Here is a 19,093-nt window from a genome sequence, read left to right on the forward strand (position 1 = left end):
AGGGAGAGTAAGAGCATGAGCAGGGGAGGGACAGAGAGAGAGGGAGGGAGAGGATCCAGAGCAGGCTCTGCACTAGCTAATAGCAGAGTTGCCTGGTGGGGAGCTCAAACTCACAAACTGTGAGATCATAATGTAAGCTGAAATTGGACGCTTAACCAACTGAGCCCCCATGGTGCCCCATGTGATTTAACGTTAATTCAACATTGGATTTGGGATAGGTGTTATTCATTCATAATAATAATTATTTATATTATTCAATATAATTTATCCATTATCATGCTCAAGAATATTAAGATGATTTTCAATTTTTGTTATTAAACCAGTGATGCAACTAAATTTAGTTGTGTTTGTTAAAATAATTTAGACAGAGAGTATAAGCAGGGGAGAAGGGCAGAAGGAGACAGCGAATCTTAAGTAGGCTCCACGTTTAGTGAAGAGCCCGACATGGGGCTTGATCCCACTACTCTGGGATCATGCCCCTAAATTTAGCTTTTCTTTTTTTTTAAGTTTATTTATTCTGAGAGAGAGACACAGAGAGAGACAGAGAGAGAGAGAGAGAGAGAATGTGTGCACACAAGTGGGGGAGGGGAAGGGGAAGAGAAAGAAGGAGAGAGAGAATCCCAAGCAGGCTTCCAGCTATCGGTGCAGAGCCCCATGAAGGGCTGGAACCCACAAACCCTGAGATCATGACCCGAGTTAACATCAAGTCACTCACTCAACCAACTGAACCACCCAGGCACCACTTAAATTTAACTTTTAAAAAGAAATTCATATATACAAACAGATTCATAAGTAAGTTTTCAAAAAAGACTTAAGTTCTCTTTCTAAATTCACAGAATACTTTTCCAGTGATTAATAACATTAAAAATTGAAGATGGTTGGGGCACCTGGGTAGCTCAGTTGGTTAAGCATCTGACTTCCACTCAGGTCATGACCTCACAGTTCGTGAGTTTGAGCCCCATATTGAGCTCTGTGCTGACAGCTCAGAGCCTGGAGCCTGCTTCAGATTTTGTGTCTCCCTCTCTCTCTGCCCTTCCCCCACTCATGCACACACACTCTCTCTCTCAAAAAATAAACATTAAAAAAAATTAAAAATTTAAGATGGTCATTTGCTCCCAAGCAACAGAAAAAAAAGTGTAGTTTAAACAAAATTTTTTTTGGCATTTATTTTTGAGAGAGACTGTGAGCAAGTGGGGGAGGGGCAGAGAGAGAGAGAGGGAGATACAGAATCCAAAACAGCTCCAAGGCTCTGAGCTGTCAGCACACAGCCTGATGTAGGGCTGGAACCCACGGACCGCAAGATCATGATGAACCGAGCCAAAGTCGGTGCTCAACCGACTGAGGAGTCCCAAGTATAGTTTAAAAATACAACTTACTGGGGGCGGCTGGGTGGCTCAGCCAGTTAAGCGCCAGCCTTCAGCTCAGGTCATGATCTCACAGTTTGTGGGTTTGAGCCTGGCATTGGGCTCTGTGCTGACAGCTCAGAGCCTGGAGCCTGCTTCGGATTCTGTCTTCCTCTCCCTCTGCCCCTCCCCCGCTTATGCTCTCTTTCAAAAATAAACATTAAAAAAAATGTAAAAATGACAAATTACTGGACAAAATCAGGGTATCAGACTCAAAAACCAATATTCAGTGATGTGATTAAATACATGCTTTTATTGCTTATAATCTTGTAGTAAATGTTCTTATTATCTTTTAAATGTATTTGATGGGCAGGGCAATTTCCCCATCTAATCTCTTAACAACCAATGGGAAATAACATTCAAGAAAAAGCAATGTAAGATTATTGCTAAACGGCACAAGTTTTTAGTAGCATGTAGAAATAAATGCACTACTTACAAGAATACCACTCACAGAATACTGTAAGTGTTCAATGTCAACAGGCAAAAAAAAAGAGGTATCATACTGTATACCCAAGAATTATTAAATATTGTATAATATATTCATGAATACTTACCCTTGCCCAATTTTTTCATATCTTGTGTATTTTTTCTTAGGGTCACCTATGCTCACAATAGTTCCTATTTTAAACAAAAAACAAACAAAACACTGGAAACTCAGTCAAGTATTTTAAATTTGTAAACTAATTCCATCATTATTCCTAATAAACTCTACTGATTTTAGAACATTAGCTTTCAAACATAACACTAAATTTTAAAAATAATGTATGTTTCAAAAGCAAAACACTAATGAAACTTATCAGAAGCAAGAACATATTATTTACATTAGGTTGGACCTCCTAACCAATGTCTTAATTATCCTATCACTTTCTCAAAAATAAACACATTTAAAATGACCAACCGTGTTAGTCTGCCTAAGAATGTAAGAGGTTTTCAGGATGTGGGAGATTCAGTCTTAATTGGAAAATTCTTGGGTAAAGATGAGTATCCTTTAATACACTGAAATGTATTAAACTAATGATAAGTTATGAAACTACTTACTATCAGAAATAATACATAAATGATATCCAAGTGAATAAACCTAAATGGCTTTTCTGACTCTTCCCATATATCTTCTACCTTCTAATATATTTAGAAAGCCACTTATTACTATAAAGATTACTTTAGTATGAACTAATCATATATCTGTTTTAGGAAGGTTCACAAAGTCACAACTAATGAACAGTTTTAAAATCAGGATTTGGATATAAAACTATAATTTATATTCTTACTATCATTAAGTCAAAACATGAGAAAACCACACAAAGTCTTCACTTGCTTAAGGTAAAAGGAGATAGGATCATATCAAGGAAACTCACACAAATAATCCAATTTTATATAGGTACCCAATCTTAGGTCTAGAGCTACCATAGCTGTAGTATTTTTCCTTGATCCCTCTCTATATAAAGTGCTCTTTATAACTACAGCTGTTGTACACATGTGACCAGACATTACTGCTACCCTCTCCCTGGCACTGTGTACATTATTTCCAATGGTTGATTCAGGCCAATGGCAGCTGATGGATTTAAAGGGAGAAGAGAAAAAAATATATTTAATGTTTACACATATATCTATACAGGAATGCCATATTGTTTAGTTATTTGGGAACATTTTGTATTTTCATACTGAGAAGCTAGAAGTATGCATAAACATAGACAAATTTCTTTCAATAAGGTCTCTAATCATGAGCCTTAGATTTGGCCCTTTGGGAAAAAGTACTGCTCCCAAAGGTACTGACCATTGCAAAGACATTACTCAATAGTCAACACATAATAAACAAGCAAATTAGAGTATGACTGGCTTCAGGAGATTTTAATTAAAGCTACTGTTCCTAGAAGAAAACTATTTTTTATGTCTTAAGCCAAAATATAAGGTATAAATTAAAACCCATCTGAGCCAAATGTTTCAAGAACTATTAGCAATTTAAGAATAATGTAAAATGTAGGTAACATACTTAATTTCTCCATAATCTCTTCATCTGTCATTTTGGTCTTCTTTTTCTGTTTGTCAGAAGACTTGGCACCACTATCAACATTAGAATCACCAACTGGTGCAGGAATAGGGTCAATTACAGACCGTGTATAAATCTGCAGAGAGAGTCAATAACGGAGATCTGAGGAAAAATACTTTTAGGTATTCTTACTGGCACACTATTCAGTTCTTTGACTTAAGATACATTTTTTGTTTGTTTTTATTTTATTTTCATTTTAGAGACAGTGAGAAAGCATTCACAAGCAAGCAAGGGAGAGGGGCAGGGGGAGAGAGAACCTTAAGCAGGCTCCAGCATGGAGCCCAATGCAAGATCGTAACCTGAGCCAAAATCCAGTCGGTTGCTCAGCTGACTGAGCCACCCAGGTGCCCCTCAATTCTTTGATTTCTAACCAAAACTAATTTTCTCCAGTTGTTCTAAACAATGAGAATATTTTCAGATTTGTCTTAGTAACTACTAATTCTCACAAAAACTTTTACCCAAAGATGATTTCTACTATTTCATTTTAAGCAGCCAATTCTAGGAGGTCAACAAAGAAATCAGAGGCCGGGGCGCCTGGGTGGCGCAGTCGGTTAAGCGTCCGACTTCAGCCAGGTCACGATCTCGCGGTCCGTGAGTTCGAGCCCCGCGTCGGGCTCTGGGCTGGTGGCTCGGAGCCTGGAGCCTGTTTCCGATTCTGTGTCTCCCTCTCTCTCTGCCCCTCCCCCGTTCATGCTCTGTCTCTCTCTGTCCCAAAAAAATAAATAAAAACGTTGAAAAAAAAAATTTTTAAAAAGAAATCAGAGGCCTCTCTCATTAGATCAGGATCCAGTGGCAGTCCTCAGAGTCCTTCCTGCCAAGTGTGCCAGCGTTCCACAACACGGCACCTTCCCCACACTTTCCCTTGTGCTAGTACAGGGGGAGGCAAAGGACTCTTTCTGCCTCTATCTGAGGTCATTAAATTCTCCCATATCCAGTAGGGAATTTCACTCACAGCAGCCTCCTGAATGACATCAAGACCTTGAGAGAAATGTAAAATGGGAGATAATGTACACAATCTGGGTAAGAAGTTAAGAGTTAGGTTTTAGATACAGTAGTTATCTGCATTGAAATAAACAGAGAAAGGGAAATAAATGAATTCTCTGGAAGAGAAGGTGTAATATAGAAAGAAAAAACAATGAGTATTTTAACTTTTAAGGAAGTCATTCAATTTAAGTTTTCAATAAAAAATCAGTTTTTTGATGAGTGGATTTTAGGTAAAGATCTCCTAGTCAAATTTCCCCACACTGAGGGCTTTTGAAAATTCATCACTGGAAGTCAAATACAGACTGCCTTTTTTTTTTTTTTTAAACACACATGCCCAGACACCCACAGTCCAATTAATAATCAGACACGCACTGATTTTGTATGATCCGGTCGTGGGGCAATAACAGGAGGGGCAGCCTCTTCATCATCATCATCTTCCTCTGTTACTATTGCTGATGTTTCTGACCCCTTGGTATTCAGCTGTATTAATCACATGAGCAAAGTAAGGAAGATACATCAAATACAACAATATGTTAAAATAGGACTCTCTTTTTAACATACTTGAAAAAATATATTTCTTTAACACCTCATTTCAAAATGGTAAAACCTCACTGGTTCTAATATAATCACTTAAAGAGTAAAGGCAATTCTATAACTTACAGAAATTGAGTTTATGAAATAAATGTTTACAGTAAATATCAAGTTTTCTTAAAAGAAAATTTATACCTTTTATATGAAGAATTTTACACCCTTTAAACAAGTCCTAAAAGGAAATAATCACTTTATTTGTTAAGACCAAAAACAAAGATCCTCTAGGCTTTACATAAGTCAGAGTCATTTTTGGTCATTTTAAACAGCCAGATTATCACCATAAAAAATGGTGGCTAATCAAATAAAGGAAGACGATAACCTTTATACAGAGTTTATTATTATATGCCAGATATGTGCTAAGTAGGTACTTTACATATTACCTCATTTAGTCTTCATAACTCTAGGAGACTGTTTCTTCCCAATTGAGGAAATTCTATTTACTTAATATGGCTTCCTTATTTGCTTAATCAAGCATCTAGCTTAAAACATATTTAAAATAATAAATAAATAAATAAATAAATAAATAAATAAATAAATAAGACATGTTAAGTAGTTCTTTTTTTTCTGGTGGCTGTAGTTTATTTTAGAAAGCAAAATAAAAACTGAGATTTGTTTTTGGTAACTTAAGTTAGAAAAAGAGTTACAAGAAGTAACGTATTAACTTACTCCTGGTGTTCCAGAAGGGAAGCCATCTTTCTCTGAATGTGGAACAGAAAATAATGCTAAGTCAACAAACTCAAAAAATAAAACAACTTCTATATAATAAAGGAAGAAAATACAAAGCAGAGCAAGTAAAATGTTCTTAGACTGATTTCAAGTTGAATTAAGTCTTCAGAAAAATGACAGTATCAATATTCAAATAAGAATTTACACAAGATTGTGCTAAAAAAATCTCAAATCTTAATGGAACTGTAAATTTACTAAAAATCACTGATGTATATACTTCAAATGGGTGAATTTTATAGCATGTGAACTATGATTTTAATAAAGTTGTTAAAAACATATCTGAAACTAAACTTGTCAAAGTGTAATTAAAATAAAACAAATTTATTCATAGCAATACTTTCCTCAGTAAACTATCAGAAACTTAAAGCTACCATTCAGACAATGGCAGTTGTACAAAGGGAAATTTTTTTTTTTAATGTTTTTTTTACTATCCTTGAGAGAGAGAGAGAGAGAGAGAGAGAGAGAGAGAGAGAGACAGAGCACGAGTGGGGGAGGGGCAGAGTGGGACAGAGACACAGAATCTGAAACTGCTCCAGGCTCTGAGCTGCAAGCACAGAGCCAACACGGGGCTCGAACCCACAAACCATGAGAACAGGATCTGAGCGGAAGTTGGAGGCTCAACCAACTGAGCCACCCAGGCACCCCAAGGAAAATTCTTTTTTTAATGTTTATTTATTTTTGAGACAGAGGGAGAGAGACAGAATGAGCAGGGGAGAGGCAGAAAGACAGGGAGACAAAGATTCAAAGCAGGCTTCAGGCTCTGAGCTGTCAGCACAGAGCCCCACTCGGGGGCTTGAACTCACCAGCTCCAAGATCATGACCTGAGTGGAAGTTAGACGCTTAACTGACTGAGCCACCCAGGTGCCCCAGGAATATGCTTTCTTTTTGATCAAAATTTATGTCAAGAATTTTCCTTTGGGGCGCCTGGGTGGCTTAGTTGGTTAAACCTCTGATTTCAGCTCAGGTCATGATCTCACGGCTCATGTGTTGATCTGTGCTAACAGCTCAGAGCCTGGAAACTGCTTCTGATTCTGTCTCCATCTCTCTCTGCCTCTCCCCCGCTCATGCATGGTTTCTTTCTCTCTCTCTCTCTCTCAAATATAAATAAACATTAAAAAAAAATTTTTTTTAAAAATGAGAAAGCATATTCCTGAAGGCAAAACACAGTTCATTGACATTAAATGTCAAGGGGCGCCTGGGTGGCGCAGTCGGTTAAGCGTCCGACTTCAGCCAGGTCACGATCTCGCGGTCCGTGAGTTCGAGCCCCGCGTCAGGCTCTGGGCTGATGGCTCAGAGCCTGGAGCCTGTTTCTGATTCTGTGTCTCCCTCTCTCTCTGCCCCTCCCCCGTTCATGCTCTGTCTCTCTCTGTCCCAAAAAAAATAAATAAACGTTAAAAAAAAAAAAACAAAAAAACATTAAATGTCAAAATATTCATTCTGGAGTTTAGAAAAGCAAGTTTTGTTTTGTTTTACTTTTCAAAAGGCCCAGGGAAATTTACATTTTTTATACATATGCATATGTAATAATATATAATAATATGTGAGCACATTATGCATATATTAACATGTTATTTAACATATATTAATATATTACCATTATAAATTAACATAATATACAAAACATACTTATATATTATATAAATAAGTGTAACTTATAAATGTGATTATATTAAAGGTATATATTTAACGTGACTTTAACATATATTAAAGATATATATAGGGTGAAAAGAATATACCATTTTCTGGTCAAACACTGATTTAAAAAAATACTAATTTACACAGACTTACTAGCTGACACAAAAGTTCCAGGGACAAGTCTGACCTTTTGCTAAGGATAAAAAGGTCGAGATCTAGGTAAAAAAGTCAAGATCATTTGGCCAAGTGGTCTCTATTTCTTCCTTGAACATAGCCCTTATTTCTGTGAAAATGCAATCAAATTAAGTACAATTAATTAAAACTACATGGGTGAATTTTAGCTCAATCATGTTTTTAAAAAGTACATGTATGGAGGTGCCTGGGTGGCTCAGTCAGCTAAGCGTCTGACTTTGTCTCAGGTCATAATCTCTCGGTTTGTGAGTTTAAGCCCTGCGTCGGGGTCTGTGCTGAGATGACAGCTCAGAGCCTGGACTCTGCGCTTCAGATTCTGTGTCTCCCTCTCTCTCGGCCCCTCCCCCATTTGCATTCTGTCTGTCTCTCTCAAAAATAAATAAAACATTAAAAAAAATTTTTTTAAATTAAAAAAATTTTAAAAAGTACATGTATGACTTTAGGGGTCAGAGAAACATATTAAATGACTCCCTGGGGATGTAATTAGCAAAATCCATTGGAGGAAATAGGACCCATGATCCTGTTTCTTCAACAAATAAAATGCAAGGAAAAGAGAATCTAAGAATAAGTGTGAAGAAGCCTAAATATCGAAAGAGATTCAAAAGATACAGTGATGTATGGACTTTATTCTGATCCTGATTTGAACAAATAAACTATTTTTAAAAATCCACTATACTCCAATTCTTACCAAATGATTTTAATTCCAAGGTATAAAATCTTTAAGTTCTAATGCTTATTTTATATTCATGTATTTTTGAACCAATTTCAAATTTTTGAATGACTTAAACATTTTTTTACTTCATAGTCTGTGTGTTTAATATAGGAAAACAACCCTCCTCCTGTCCCACTGACAATAAACATATTTCTAGTATGAACATGCCTATAAATCAGCATCTTTCTCTTCTACTGCTGGGAGTCATTCAAAAGCAGTGACAAGAAAAAACAAACAATAGGCCAAAACATCCACTTTTGTCAAAACTAAGAGAATAGCATACTCCCCAGACTCCAAATTATGCATGAGAGCTGCTCCAATCAGTTTACAAAAGGCAGTTCTAGAGCAGGGGAAAAAGTAGAGACAAGAACCATAGCTTAGGTTTTTATTTTTCCAGAAGCAATCTTTTTATCTAGGTGTGCTTCAAAATTCTGCAATCCCATTTGAATCAGCCTTTTACCATTGCTGGACATCTTACCAGGAGGAGTAAAGCTCAGATATTTCTGCTTCACCGTGTTGGAGTCATAGAACTTTAAGACATCCAGCACGGCCTGAGGATTCTTCTTTTGCTCTAGTTTGGTGATATTGGAGGTCTGTAATAATCGAGCCCACTGTTCTGGCATGCCCTAACAAAAAAGATATTAAGAAATAAGTGGTTTTGAGTTGCTCTAATAAAATCAACTTCCAGAGGAAAATGACAAGATACATAAAAAACAAGTCAATCTACATAACTGCAGGCCTGACTAAATTGTAGGTCTTATTTTTCTAAAGGTCAATTTTTCTAAATCTATTTTGCATAATTTTAACTAATGAGCTCAGCTCCCTAGAAGAAAGATACATCCAACCACAAACACTTTCATAAGAGAAAAGCACTAAAAGTTCACAGTTAACATGTGGACAGAAAAGTTAACTTGAAACATAAATGATGCAAGGAAAGGCTTAAGTGCAGGGACATAAACGAGTCCCAATCTGGTAAACTTACAGTGAATTCTCCAGTAACTGCATCAAAGCCAACATGAATGGTATGCTCAAAATCAGATGGAGGAGAAATTTCTGGCCGTTCCTTTTCTTTCTTCTTACTTCCTAGAGGGCATTAAAAAAAGAATCAGTCTATTTAAACAAGATTAATAAAGGTACTCATAATCAGGTTTTCCCCCAAACCAGATTAGGAACAAAGTTATTCTAGAAGAGACTTCCCCTAAAGACACTGGCTGATAGAAAACTGATAAAAGAAGTAAAGTAACCTATTCTGTCATCAAGCAGAGGTGGGGACAACCAGACAATGGCCTAATTAAAGAGGTACAAAGACTGACCCAGCACTGGGCCTGAATAAAAGAGCACAGGGCAGAAGACACAGCCCTTTAGAACACTGGTTCTCATAAAAGCCTACACTTCAGTTCACTGAGCAAACTAGAAAACAATGTCTATTTCCATCAGGCTATCTTCATCCCAAAAGAACTTAATATTATTATGATGGTATAGCCAAAGAGTCTATGCGCATGTCTCTTGTGCAACACTAACCCTTCCTTTTTATAAGGTTAATAACTGTTACATCTTAACACTTTCCAGTGTTTCTGTGGTTGTACCAATTATTTTTGCTACATTTCTGACACACATCAGTAATATTCTCTGTAATTTAGGGCGCTTGGGTGGCTCAGGTGGTTAAGTGTCAGACTTTGGCTCATGTCATGATTTCATGGTTCGTGGTTCAAGCCTCGTGTCAGGCTCTGTGCTGACAGCTCAGAGCCTGGAACCTGCGTTGGATTCTGTGTCTCCCTTTCTCTCTGCCCCTCCCCCACTCATGCTCTCTCAAAAATGAAAAAATGTTAAAAAAAATATTCTCTATAAACACATCTGTTCCTCCCTACCCCTGCCACCCCCCCCCCCCACCTCCCACGCTCTCATATCCTGCTTTAATCTGCAGTTTATGCCTAGGCTTCTGGCCTAGCTATTGTCCTAGGACATTCCTAAACTTTTACCCTGTGCTAGAATCTATTTTCTGGATTATTCTGTTTCCTTCTTCTTAGTTTACCCCTTGATAATTTTTGACTATATATATTTAGGTTGAAAATGTTCCCCCCCCCCTTGGAATTTCTTCTCATTTCCAGCGTTGCTATTTAGAAGGCCAATGCCATTCTGAACCACTGTGGAAAATCAACTATCCAAATATGCCTGAGTCTATTTCTAGATGCGCAACTCTGTTGCAATGATCTCTTTACCTTTATGACAATACCAGCCTGCCCTGACTACTGTAGTTTAAAAATACACACTTGAAACTACATAGTATAAGCCTTGCCACTTTTTCCTTTTTCAAAGTTGTTTGGCTATTCTAGGTCCTTTGCAATTCCATGCAAATTTTACTTAAGTTTTTAAATGTCTATTTAAAAATTTTTTAAAATGTTTTATTTTAGGGGCGCCTGGGTGGCTCAGTCGGTTGAGCGTCCAACTTCGGCTCAGGTCATGAACTCAGTCTGTGAGTTTGAGCCCCGCGTCAGGTTCTGTGTTGACAGCTCGGAGCCTGGAGCCTGCTCTAAATTCTGTCTTCCTCTCCCTCTACCCCTCCCCCATGCTCGCACTCTGTCTCTCTCTCAAAAATAATGGAATAATCATTTAAAAAAAATGTTTTATTTTTGAGAGAGAGAGAGCAAGCAGGGGAGATGCAGAGATAGAGGGAGACAGAGGATCTGGAGTGGGCTCCGTGCTGACAGCATAGAGCCCGATGTGGGGCTCAAACTCACCAACCGTGAGATCACGCCCTAAGTCAAGTGGGACACTCAACCAACCGAGCCACCCAGGCGCCCCTATTTATTTTTTATTTTTGAGAGACAGCACAGTGCACATGCGTGTGAGTGGGGTAGGGGCAGACAGAAAGGGAGAGAGAGAATCCCAAGCAGGTTCCCAGCTATCAGCCAGAGCCTGACACAGAGCCTGATCTCAAAACCATGGCATCATGACCGGAGACAAAATCAAGAGCCAGAGGCTTAACCATCTGAGCCACCTAGGCATTCCTGTGTGCAAATTTTAGGACGAGCCTGATAATTTCTACAGAAAATCCTCCTCAGATTTTGATTGGAATTGCACTGAATCTACAGATCAATTCAGGGAGAACTGATTTCTTAACAATATTGAATCTTTTAATTGATGAAAAACAGCAAATCTCTCCATTCATTTAGGACTTCTTTAACTTCTCTCAGCAATATTTCAGTTACCAGTGTATAGATGTCACTGCTTCTGTCAGATTTCTGCCTCAGTATTTAAAAATTTCTGTTGCAATTGCAATAGTACAACTTCTTATTTATTTATTATATAACTCCAGGCATTGGTGGCTTTAATGGCAAAGCCAGTTAGTGAAGGAGTGTTCTTACAATGCAAGATACTAGCACTTACTGAACTTTGAAAAGGTTTTCTGGTTAACTGTGATAGTATGTTTTACCAGTGAAAAATACTCTTTCTCTCCTGCCAAGGCACCTTTATGTAAAAGCACTTAGTCAGAGGTCACATTTTTTTTTTTAAAGTAAACTCTATCCCCAACATGGGGCTCAAACTTGTGACCCCAAGATCAAGAGTCACATGTTCTAGTGACTGAGCCAGCCAGGTACCCCACAAATGGTACAGCTTTTTAAATTTGGTTTTCAACTGTTCATTGACAGCACAGAGAAACCCTGATATAGAGCTTATACCTGGAACTTTACAATGTCTACTTTTTAGTTCCAGTGACAGCTTTGTAGCTATTACAGGATTTCATATTAAAATTCAATCATGTTTTTGGTGAATAAAGGTTTACTTCTTTCTCATTCTGACATCCTTTCATCTCTTTTTCTTATCTTACCCCACTGGCTACAACCTCTAGTACACTGTTGGTCTTAAAGGAAAAACATTCTTTTTTTTTCACAATTAAGTTTGACACTAGTGTAAGTTTTTCAAAGATGCTCTTTTTATCAGGTTAAGGGCATTTCCTTCTATTCCAAGTTTGCTGAATATTTTTATCAGAAACAAATATTATATTCTGTCAAATGCTTCTTCTGTAACTACTGAGATGAGCATGTTTTATCTTTCTTATTTTGTTAATATAATAAATTACATGGACTGATTCCCAAATGTTGCACCAACCCTGCATTCCTGAAATGATATCCACCTGGACAGTATGTACTATTACGCTTTTCATATACTGTGAGATTCTAATTGCTAAAATCTTGCTAAGATTTTCCATCTATGTTAATGAGAAACATTGGTATGTCGCTTTCTTTTTTGTGATATCTTTGGTTGGGGCATCGGAGTAACGCTGGTCTCATAAAATAAGTTGGGAAGTATTCCTTCTCATTCAATTTTCTGGAAGATTATGTAGAAATGTTGACATTTCTTCCTAATGTTTGGTAGAATTCACCAATGGAGCCATCTGGGTCTGACATTTTCTTTGTGGACAGTTAATAACTACAAACTAAATTTTCCTAAGAGATAGTGTTTTTAGGTTACCCATTTCTTCTTGAATGAATTTTGAAAATTTGTGTTTTTCAAGAAATTTACCCACTTTATCTAACATGTTGAATTTGTTACCTATCATTTTTAGTATCTGTAAAAATGCCACCTCTTAGGGCTCCTGGGTAACTCAGTCGGCTGAGCATCTCTTGGTCTCAACCCAGGTCATGATCTCATGGTTCATGGGATCGAGCCCTGCATCCAGCTCTGCACAGACAGTGCAGAACCTACTTGGGATTCTCTCTCTCTGCCCTTCCCCCCTACTTGCTCTCTGAGTAAATAAACATTAAAAAAAATTGTTTTTAAATGCCACCTCTTTCTTTCTCAATGTTGGTAATTTGTGTCTTCTCTCCCCACCCTACTCACCATTATGTCTGCCTAGAGGTTTATTCATTTAATTGATATTCTCAATAAGTCAGCTTGTGGTTTCACTGATTTTTCTATTTTATTGATCTCCAATTTAATTTTTGTTACTTCTTTTCTTCTACTACTTTGGATCTCACTCACTCTTCCCTTCTAGTTTATTAAGACAGCTTTGCTTAAGTCGTTGATTTGAAATCTTTTTCTTTTCTCATATGGGTGTTTAGTGGCATAAATTTTCCTCTAAGTATTATCTTAGCAGCATCATACAGATACTGATGCTTTGAATTTTCATTCTGTTTAATATACTTCCTAAATATCTTTTGAGTTCTTTATTTAGAAGTGGGTTTTTTTGTTCTTATTTTACTTTTGAAATATTTCCAGAAATTTCTCTGTTACTGATTTTTAATTTAATTATATTGTGGGCACAGAATATACTTCATGTGATTTAAATTCTTCTGAATTGTTAGGTTTTAAAAATCTCCCTAGAATATGATCTCAGGATGTGTTCTGTGTTCACTTAGAAAAGAATATGTATTCTGCTGGGTGGAGTGTTCTATAAATGTCAGCTGGTCAAGGTGATTGATAAGTTTTAGCACTTTTCTATCTATTTGCTCTATCAATTATTGATAAAAGTATCCTGGAATCTCCAGCTGTAAGTGTACTTATCTATTTCTCCTTAAAATTCTGTTTTTGCCTCATGTATTTCAAAGTCCTATTATTAAGTGCATAAATGTTTACATCTATTATATCCTCTTGATGAACTGACATTATACCATTATAAAATAACCTATTTCTTATCCTTATCCCTTAAATATTTAGAGCAGTATTTTTTGCTCTATAGTCTACCTTATCTAACATCAGTCAGTACAGGTTTTCTTTTCACCGTTAGCATACTTTAAAAATCCAAGGCAGGCTCCAGGCTCTGAGCTGTAAGCACAGAGCCCGATGCAGGGCTTGAACTTGTGAACCGTGAGATCATGACCTGAGCTGAAGCTGGATGCTTAACTGCTACCCAGGCGCCCCTAACAAACTCTGCTTTTAAATTGGGGTGTCTAGACCAGTTACAATTAATGTGATTATCTATACAGCTGGGTTTAAACCCACTATTCTATTATTTGTTTTCTAATGGTCTCTATTCTTTGTTTACATTTTCCTCTTTTTCTTCTTTTGGATTAACTAAGTATTTTTTATAATTCCCTTTTATCTCCTTTGTTGTTGTTGTGTTGTTTAAATAGGCTTCATACCCAGTGCAGAGCCCATCATGGGGCTTGAACGCACAACGCTGAGGTCAAGACCTGAGCTGAGATCAAGAGCCGGACACTTTAACCGACTGAGCCACCCAGAGCCCCTCCTTTGTTGGTTTTTTAAGTGGTAACTCTTTATATGCCATAAAGTTAATCTGGGTTTTATTTATATATAGAGTTGTGCAACCATCACTGCAATCCAACCGTGGAACATTTTCATCATCCCTAAAAGAAACCTTGTACTCATCAGCAATCACTACCCATTAATCCTTCTCCCCCTACCAAGCTCTACACAACCACTAATCTTGGTCACCACACATTTGCCTATTCTGGCCATTTCATATAAATAGGACCACATGGGGGCACCTGGGTGGCTCAGTTGGTTAAGCGTCTGACTCTTGGCTCAGCTTAGGTCATGAACTAGCAGTTTCCTGAGTTCGAGCCCTGTGATGGGCTCTGCACTGATAGTATGGAGCCTGCCTAGGATTCTGTCTCCCTCTCTGCCCTTCCCCTACTTGTGCTGTCTCTGTCACTCTCAAAAGAAACAAACTTAAAAAAAGAAAAAGGACCACACAACATGTGTGTAAATGGCTTTTACTTAGTTTCTGAGGTTGATCTGTGATAGAATGTATCAGTACTTCGTTTCTTAAACACTTGATTATTTTTTCAGAGATTTAGACAAGAAAAAACATTTTCAGTGATTTTCATTCCTTTATGCAGATCCACATTTCCATCTGACAACATCTTCTTTCTGCCTGAATGATTTGGTTTAACATTTCTTACAGTGCAGGCCTGCTGGTGATCAATTCTTTCAGCCTTTACACATTTAAAAAAGCCTGTTTCCCCTTCACTTTTGAAAGATACGTTGACAAGACAGAGAATTCCAAGTTAACAGACTTTTTTCTTTCAGTACTTTAAAGATATTGCCCCATGTCTTCTGGGATGCACCATTACTTCCATAAAGTCCGCTGTCATTTTTTGTTCCTATACATGTGTGTCTTTTCTTTCTGGCAGCTATTTTTTCGGCTTACAACAGTAAGCTTTTTTGTTTTTTAACAGACTTCATTTTTTAGAGAAGTTTTAGGTTCATAGAAAATTGAGCCAAGGTCTGAAAGCTTTTAAGATTTTCTCTTTATTATTGGTTTTAAACAATTTGATTATGTGCCAGGGTGTAGTTTTCATCATATTTTTTGTGCCTGGAATTCACTATCTTCTTGAATCTATGGGTTTATAATTTTCATTAAATTTGTAAAGTTTTCAGCCACTTTTTAAAAAGTACTTTTTTTTTTGTTTCCCCCTCCCATTCTTTGGAGACTTCAATTACACTTGTATCAGGTCTGCATGAAGTTATCCCACAGCTATTCACTTTTGTTTCAGATTTCTCCTCTTTCGTTTTATTTTATTAAAAAAAAATATTTATTTTGGGAGACAGCATGCATGCACAGTCGTGCACATGAACAGGGGAGGGGCAGATAGAGAGGAGACAGAGAGAACCTCAGCAGAGAGCCCGATATGGGGCCTGAACCCACAAACTGTGAGATCATGACCTGAGCTGAAATCAAGAGTCAGATGCTTATTAACATACTGGGCCACCCAGGTGCCCCTCTCTAAAATATCGTTGTAGATGGTTTCTATTGCCATGGTCTTCAAATTCACTAATCTTTTCTTCTGCAAGCCTAATCTGTGATTCTTATCCCTTGTATTTTCCATCTCTAAAATTTTTTTCTTTATCTTCCATCGCTACTTCTAAATATGCTGAATCTTTCTTTTGGGTTCTTGAACATATAGAATATAATTATTTCCATGTCCTTGCCTAATAATTCTATCATCTGTGTCATTTCTGGATTGATTTTACTCATTATGGGTCTTTGCATGCCTGGAAAATATTGACTGGATGGCAGACATCAAAAATTTTCCGTGGTAGGTACCTGATATTTTTGTATTCCTATCAATATTGGTGAGCTTTGTTTTGAGACACACATAGGTGATTCTAAGCTGTTTACTTATATAGGAAAGAAACAAATTTAGAAAGAGTTGATCCTTTTAGGAATTAAAGTTTTGTTAGGCAAAATTGGAGCAACATTAAATCTAGAGTTAATTCTGTCCCATTACTGAGGCAAGACCTCTCTATGTTTCTTATTCTGAATGGTGGGACTAGGAAATATTCTGGGCCCTGTGTGAGCACTGAGGACAGCTTCCTCTTATCATTTCCAGTGGCTGCTTTTTCCACCTCCGGGTACTTATCTCACATGCATGTGCTACTGAAGACTCAATGGGGATCTCTACAGATCTTTCTCCCTCTCTGGTGTGTGTATACAAACTAGCTGCCTTGACATCTCCCAGCTCCCAGCTCTGTTTCTTAGCTCTAGGAGACCACCTAATTGTCCCTCCCTGTGCTGCAGCCTGGGAACTCTTGCCCGGAAGTAAGCTGGATCAATTGTAGGGCTCACCTCAATCATTTCCTATCTCTTAGGGATTGCTTTTCTTCATTATTTGATGGACAATATCATGAAAACCGCTGTTTTGCATATTTCCCCCCCAGTTCTATTTCAGTTCTTTCAGGTGGAGGGGTAAATCTGGTCACTGTTACTCCATCTGGACTGTGTATACAACAGGTTTTGCTGTCTTAGCTATATTATTATGAAATTTCAGGATGATATGATTTGAGGTGGTCTTTATTCTTTCATTGGGCTGGGTACTCGGTGCGTCCTTTCTGTCTGGAAATTATATTCTTCAGATCTGGGAAAACTTTTCTATTATTTCTTGGATTATTTCACTTTATTTTCTTTGTTCATTACTAGTTACATCAGTACATCTTGGTCTGATCTTGTAACTGTTATATTTTTCTCATCTTTGCATTTTTAATAATCTGGGAAAATTTTCTTGACTATCTTCCAATCTTCCACCTACTGATATCTTTTGTTTGTTTTGGTAATCTTAAATGTTGATTTTCCAAGAATTGTTTCTCATTGTTCTCTGATCTGATCTTTCTCTGAGAATACTTTCCTTGTTTCATGGATGCCACTTATCTTCTTCTTGAAGATTATATATAGTTCACTTGTGTGTATAGGCTGGTTTTTTTCATATAGCAAAGTATTAAAAAGTTAACTGGGAAATAAGTCAGCCTTTTCATTAAAGATGGGGACGGGGGGTACCTACACTTTGAAAAATCTTCTAATCTCTAGTCTGAGGGCTTTGAGTCAAGCTCTAAGTATTCTGAAGGCAGGGTAGAGAAAAGAAGTTTATTATATTAAGTTACACTGAATCTGCTTTTCTTATTTTAGTGCTACATCTTTCACTGACTCCTCCAACAAGAATGAGGGGCCTCTGAGGTTTAATTTCTCCTTGAATACATATCAGCATCAGTTTGTTCTTTTGTTCTACCAGAAGATGGGACTTACAGCATTTCATTGGCTGAATGGGATAAAGAAGGAGTCCTAAGGGGCCTGACACCTCCTACATAGATTTTCCACTAATTCCCACCCACCCATTTTCAACTTGTGTATTATAGCTCTCCCACCCCACCACACACATGATGTGTGCCTCTAAATTCTAAGCCTCTGAGATTTTTACACGAAAACTGGTTCACTTCTCATAGACGTTCCCTCTGCAAATGCTTAGGATAGGTCTTCATCTGTTCAGTTTACTCAGCTGCCATTTTTCCACCCTTTCATCTTCCAAATATGTATTGAAATCTTTTGTACACTACTGTCTCCTATTCATTTTGCCCTTATGATATTAAAAAAATTTTTTTTAACTATCACTTTACTTGGGTCTGGGGAAGGACAGCAAGATGTGGTCAATTTGCTTTGTTAACCAGAAAATTCTAGTATAAAAGAGTTAAAAGTTGTGTTGTCTGATAGGTCTGCATATCTACAATTGGAATGTTACTATATACTATTCTTTGTTTACAAGACGCTACTGACCTAGCATCAGAAGGAAATACATATATTTTTTTGACTAGTGATGACAGATTTGTGTTCAAATGTCCATCTCCTTTCTAGGTCTCCTTGACATATAGAATACTTATTTACAAGAGATCTGACTATATTTAACTGACTGAGCCACCCAGGTGCCTGAGATCTTACTATATTAAGAGGGCAGGGCACATTAGATGTGGCAAGGAGCAGAGGGAAATGGAACTGTTAAAGCCGAGTATAAATTTTGCTCTCCTTACTGAAATGCACAACCCCATCTATCATAAACAACCTCTTGGGGCATCCGGCTGGCTCAGTCAGTTAAGCATTTGGTTAAGTGTTCAAATCCTGATTTTGGTTCAGGTCATGATCTTGCAACTTGTGAGATGGAGCCCCGCACTGGGCTGTAATGACAACATGGAGCCTGCTTGGGATTCTCTCTCTCCCTCTCTCTGTCCCTCCCCACCATGCTCTGTCTCTTTCAAAATAAATAAACCTAAAAAGAAAAACCCCGGAGCGCCCGGGTGGCTCAGTCGGTTAAGCGTCTGACTTTGGCCCAGGTCATGATCTCACAGTTCGTGGGTTCGAGCCCTGCATTGGCCTCTGTGCTGATGGCTCAGAGCTTGTAGCCTGATTTGGATTCTGTGTCTCCCTCTCTCTCTGCCCCGCCACCGCTCACGTTCTGTCTCTCTCTCCTTCAAAAAAAATAAACATTAAAAAAAAAAAAAAAAAGAAAAAGAAAACCCAAAAACCCCCAAAACCAAAAACCTCTCATCTTCCACTACACTATGAGTATTCTGAGG

General features: G+C 37.6%; 1 protein-coding gene across 1 annotated transcript in view; it reads right to left on the reverse strand.

Annotated features, from left to right (window-relative positions):
• The window catches only part of PAK2 (p21 (RAC1) activated kinase 2), a 95,798-nt gene that overhangs the window by 24,354 nt on the left and 52,351 nt on the right, over positions 1-19,093 (reverse strand). The window contains exons 3-8 of the mRNA XM_025914161.2: positions 9,273-9,373; positions 8,769-8,916; positions 5,692-5,723; positions 4,807-4,914; positions 3,394-3,526; positions 1,958-2,021 (exon numbers count right to left, since the gene is read on the reverse strand). Coding sequence (XP_025769946.1) covers positions 1,958-2,021; positions 3,394-3,526; positions 4,807-4,914; positions 5,692-5,723; positions 8,769-8,916; positions 9,273-9,373 — 586 coding nt within the window. The remainder of the gene's footprint in view (positions 1-1,957; positions 2,022-3,393; positions 3,527-4,806; positions 4,915-5,691; positions 5,724-8,768; positions 8,917-9,272; positions 9,374-19,093) is intronic.

The sequence above is a fragment of the Puma concolor genome, chromosome C2 (genome assembly GCF_028749965.1).
Source record: "Puma concolor isolate L17-30 chromosome C2, mPumCon1.1.hap2, whole genome shotgun sequence".
Classification (NCBI taxonomy): Eukaryota; Metazoa; Chordata; class Mammalia; order Carnivora; family Felidae; genus Puma; species Puma concolor.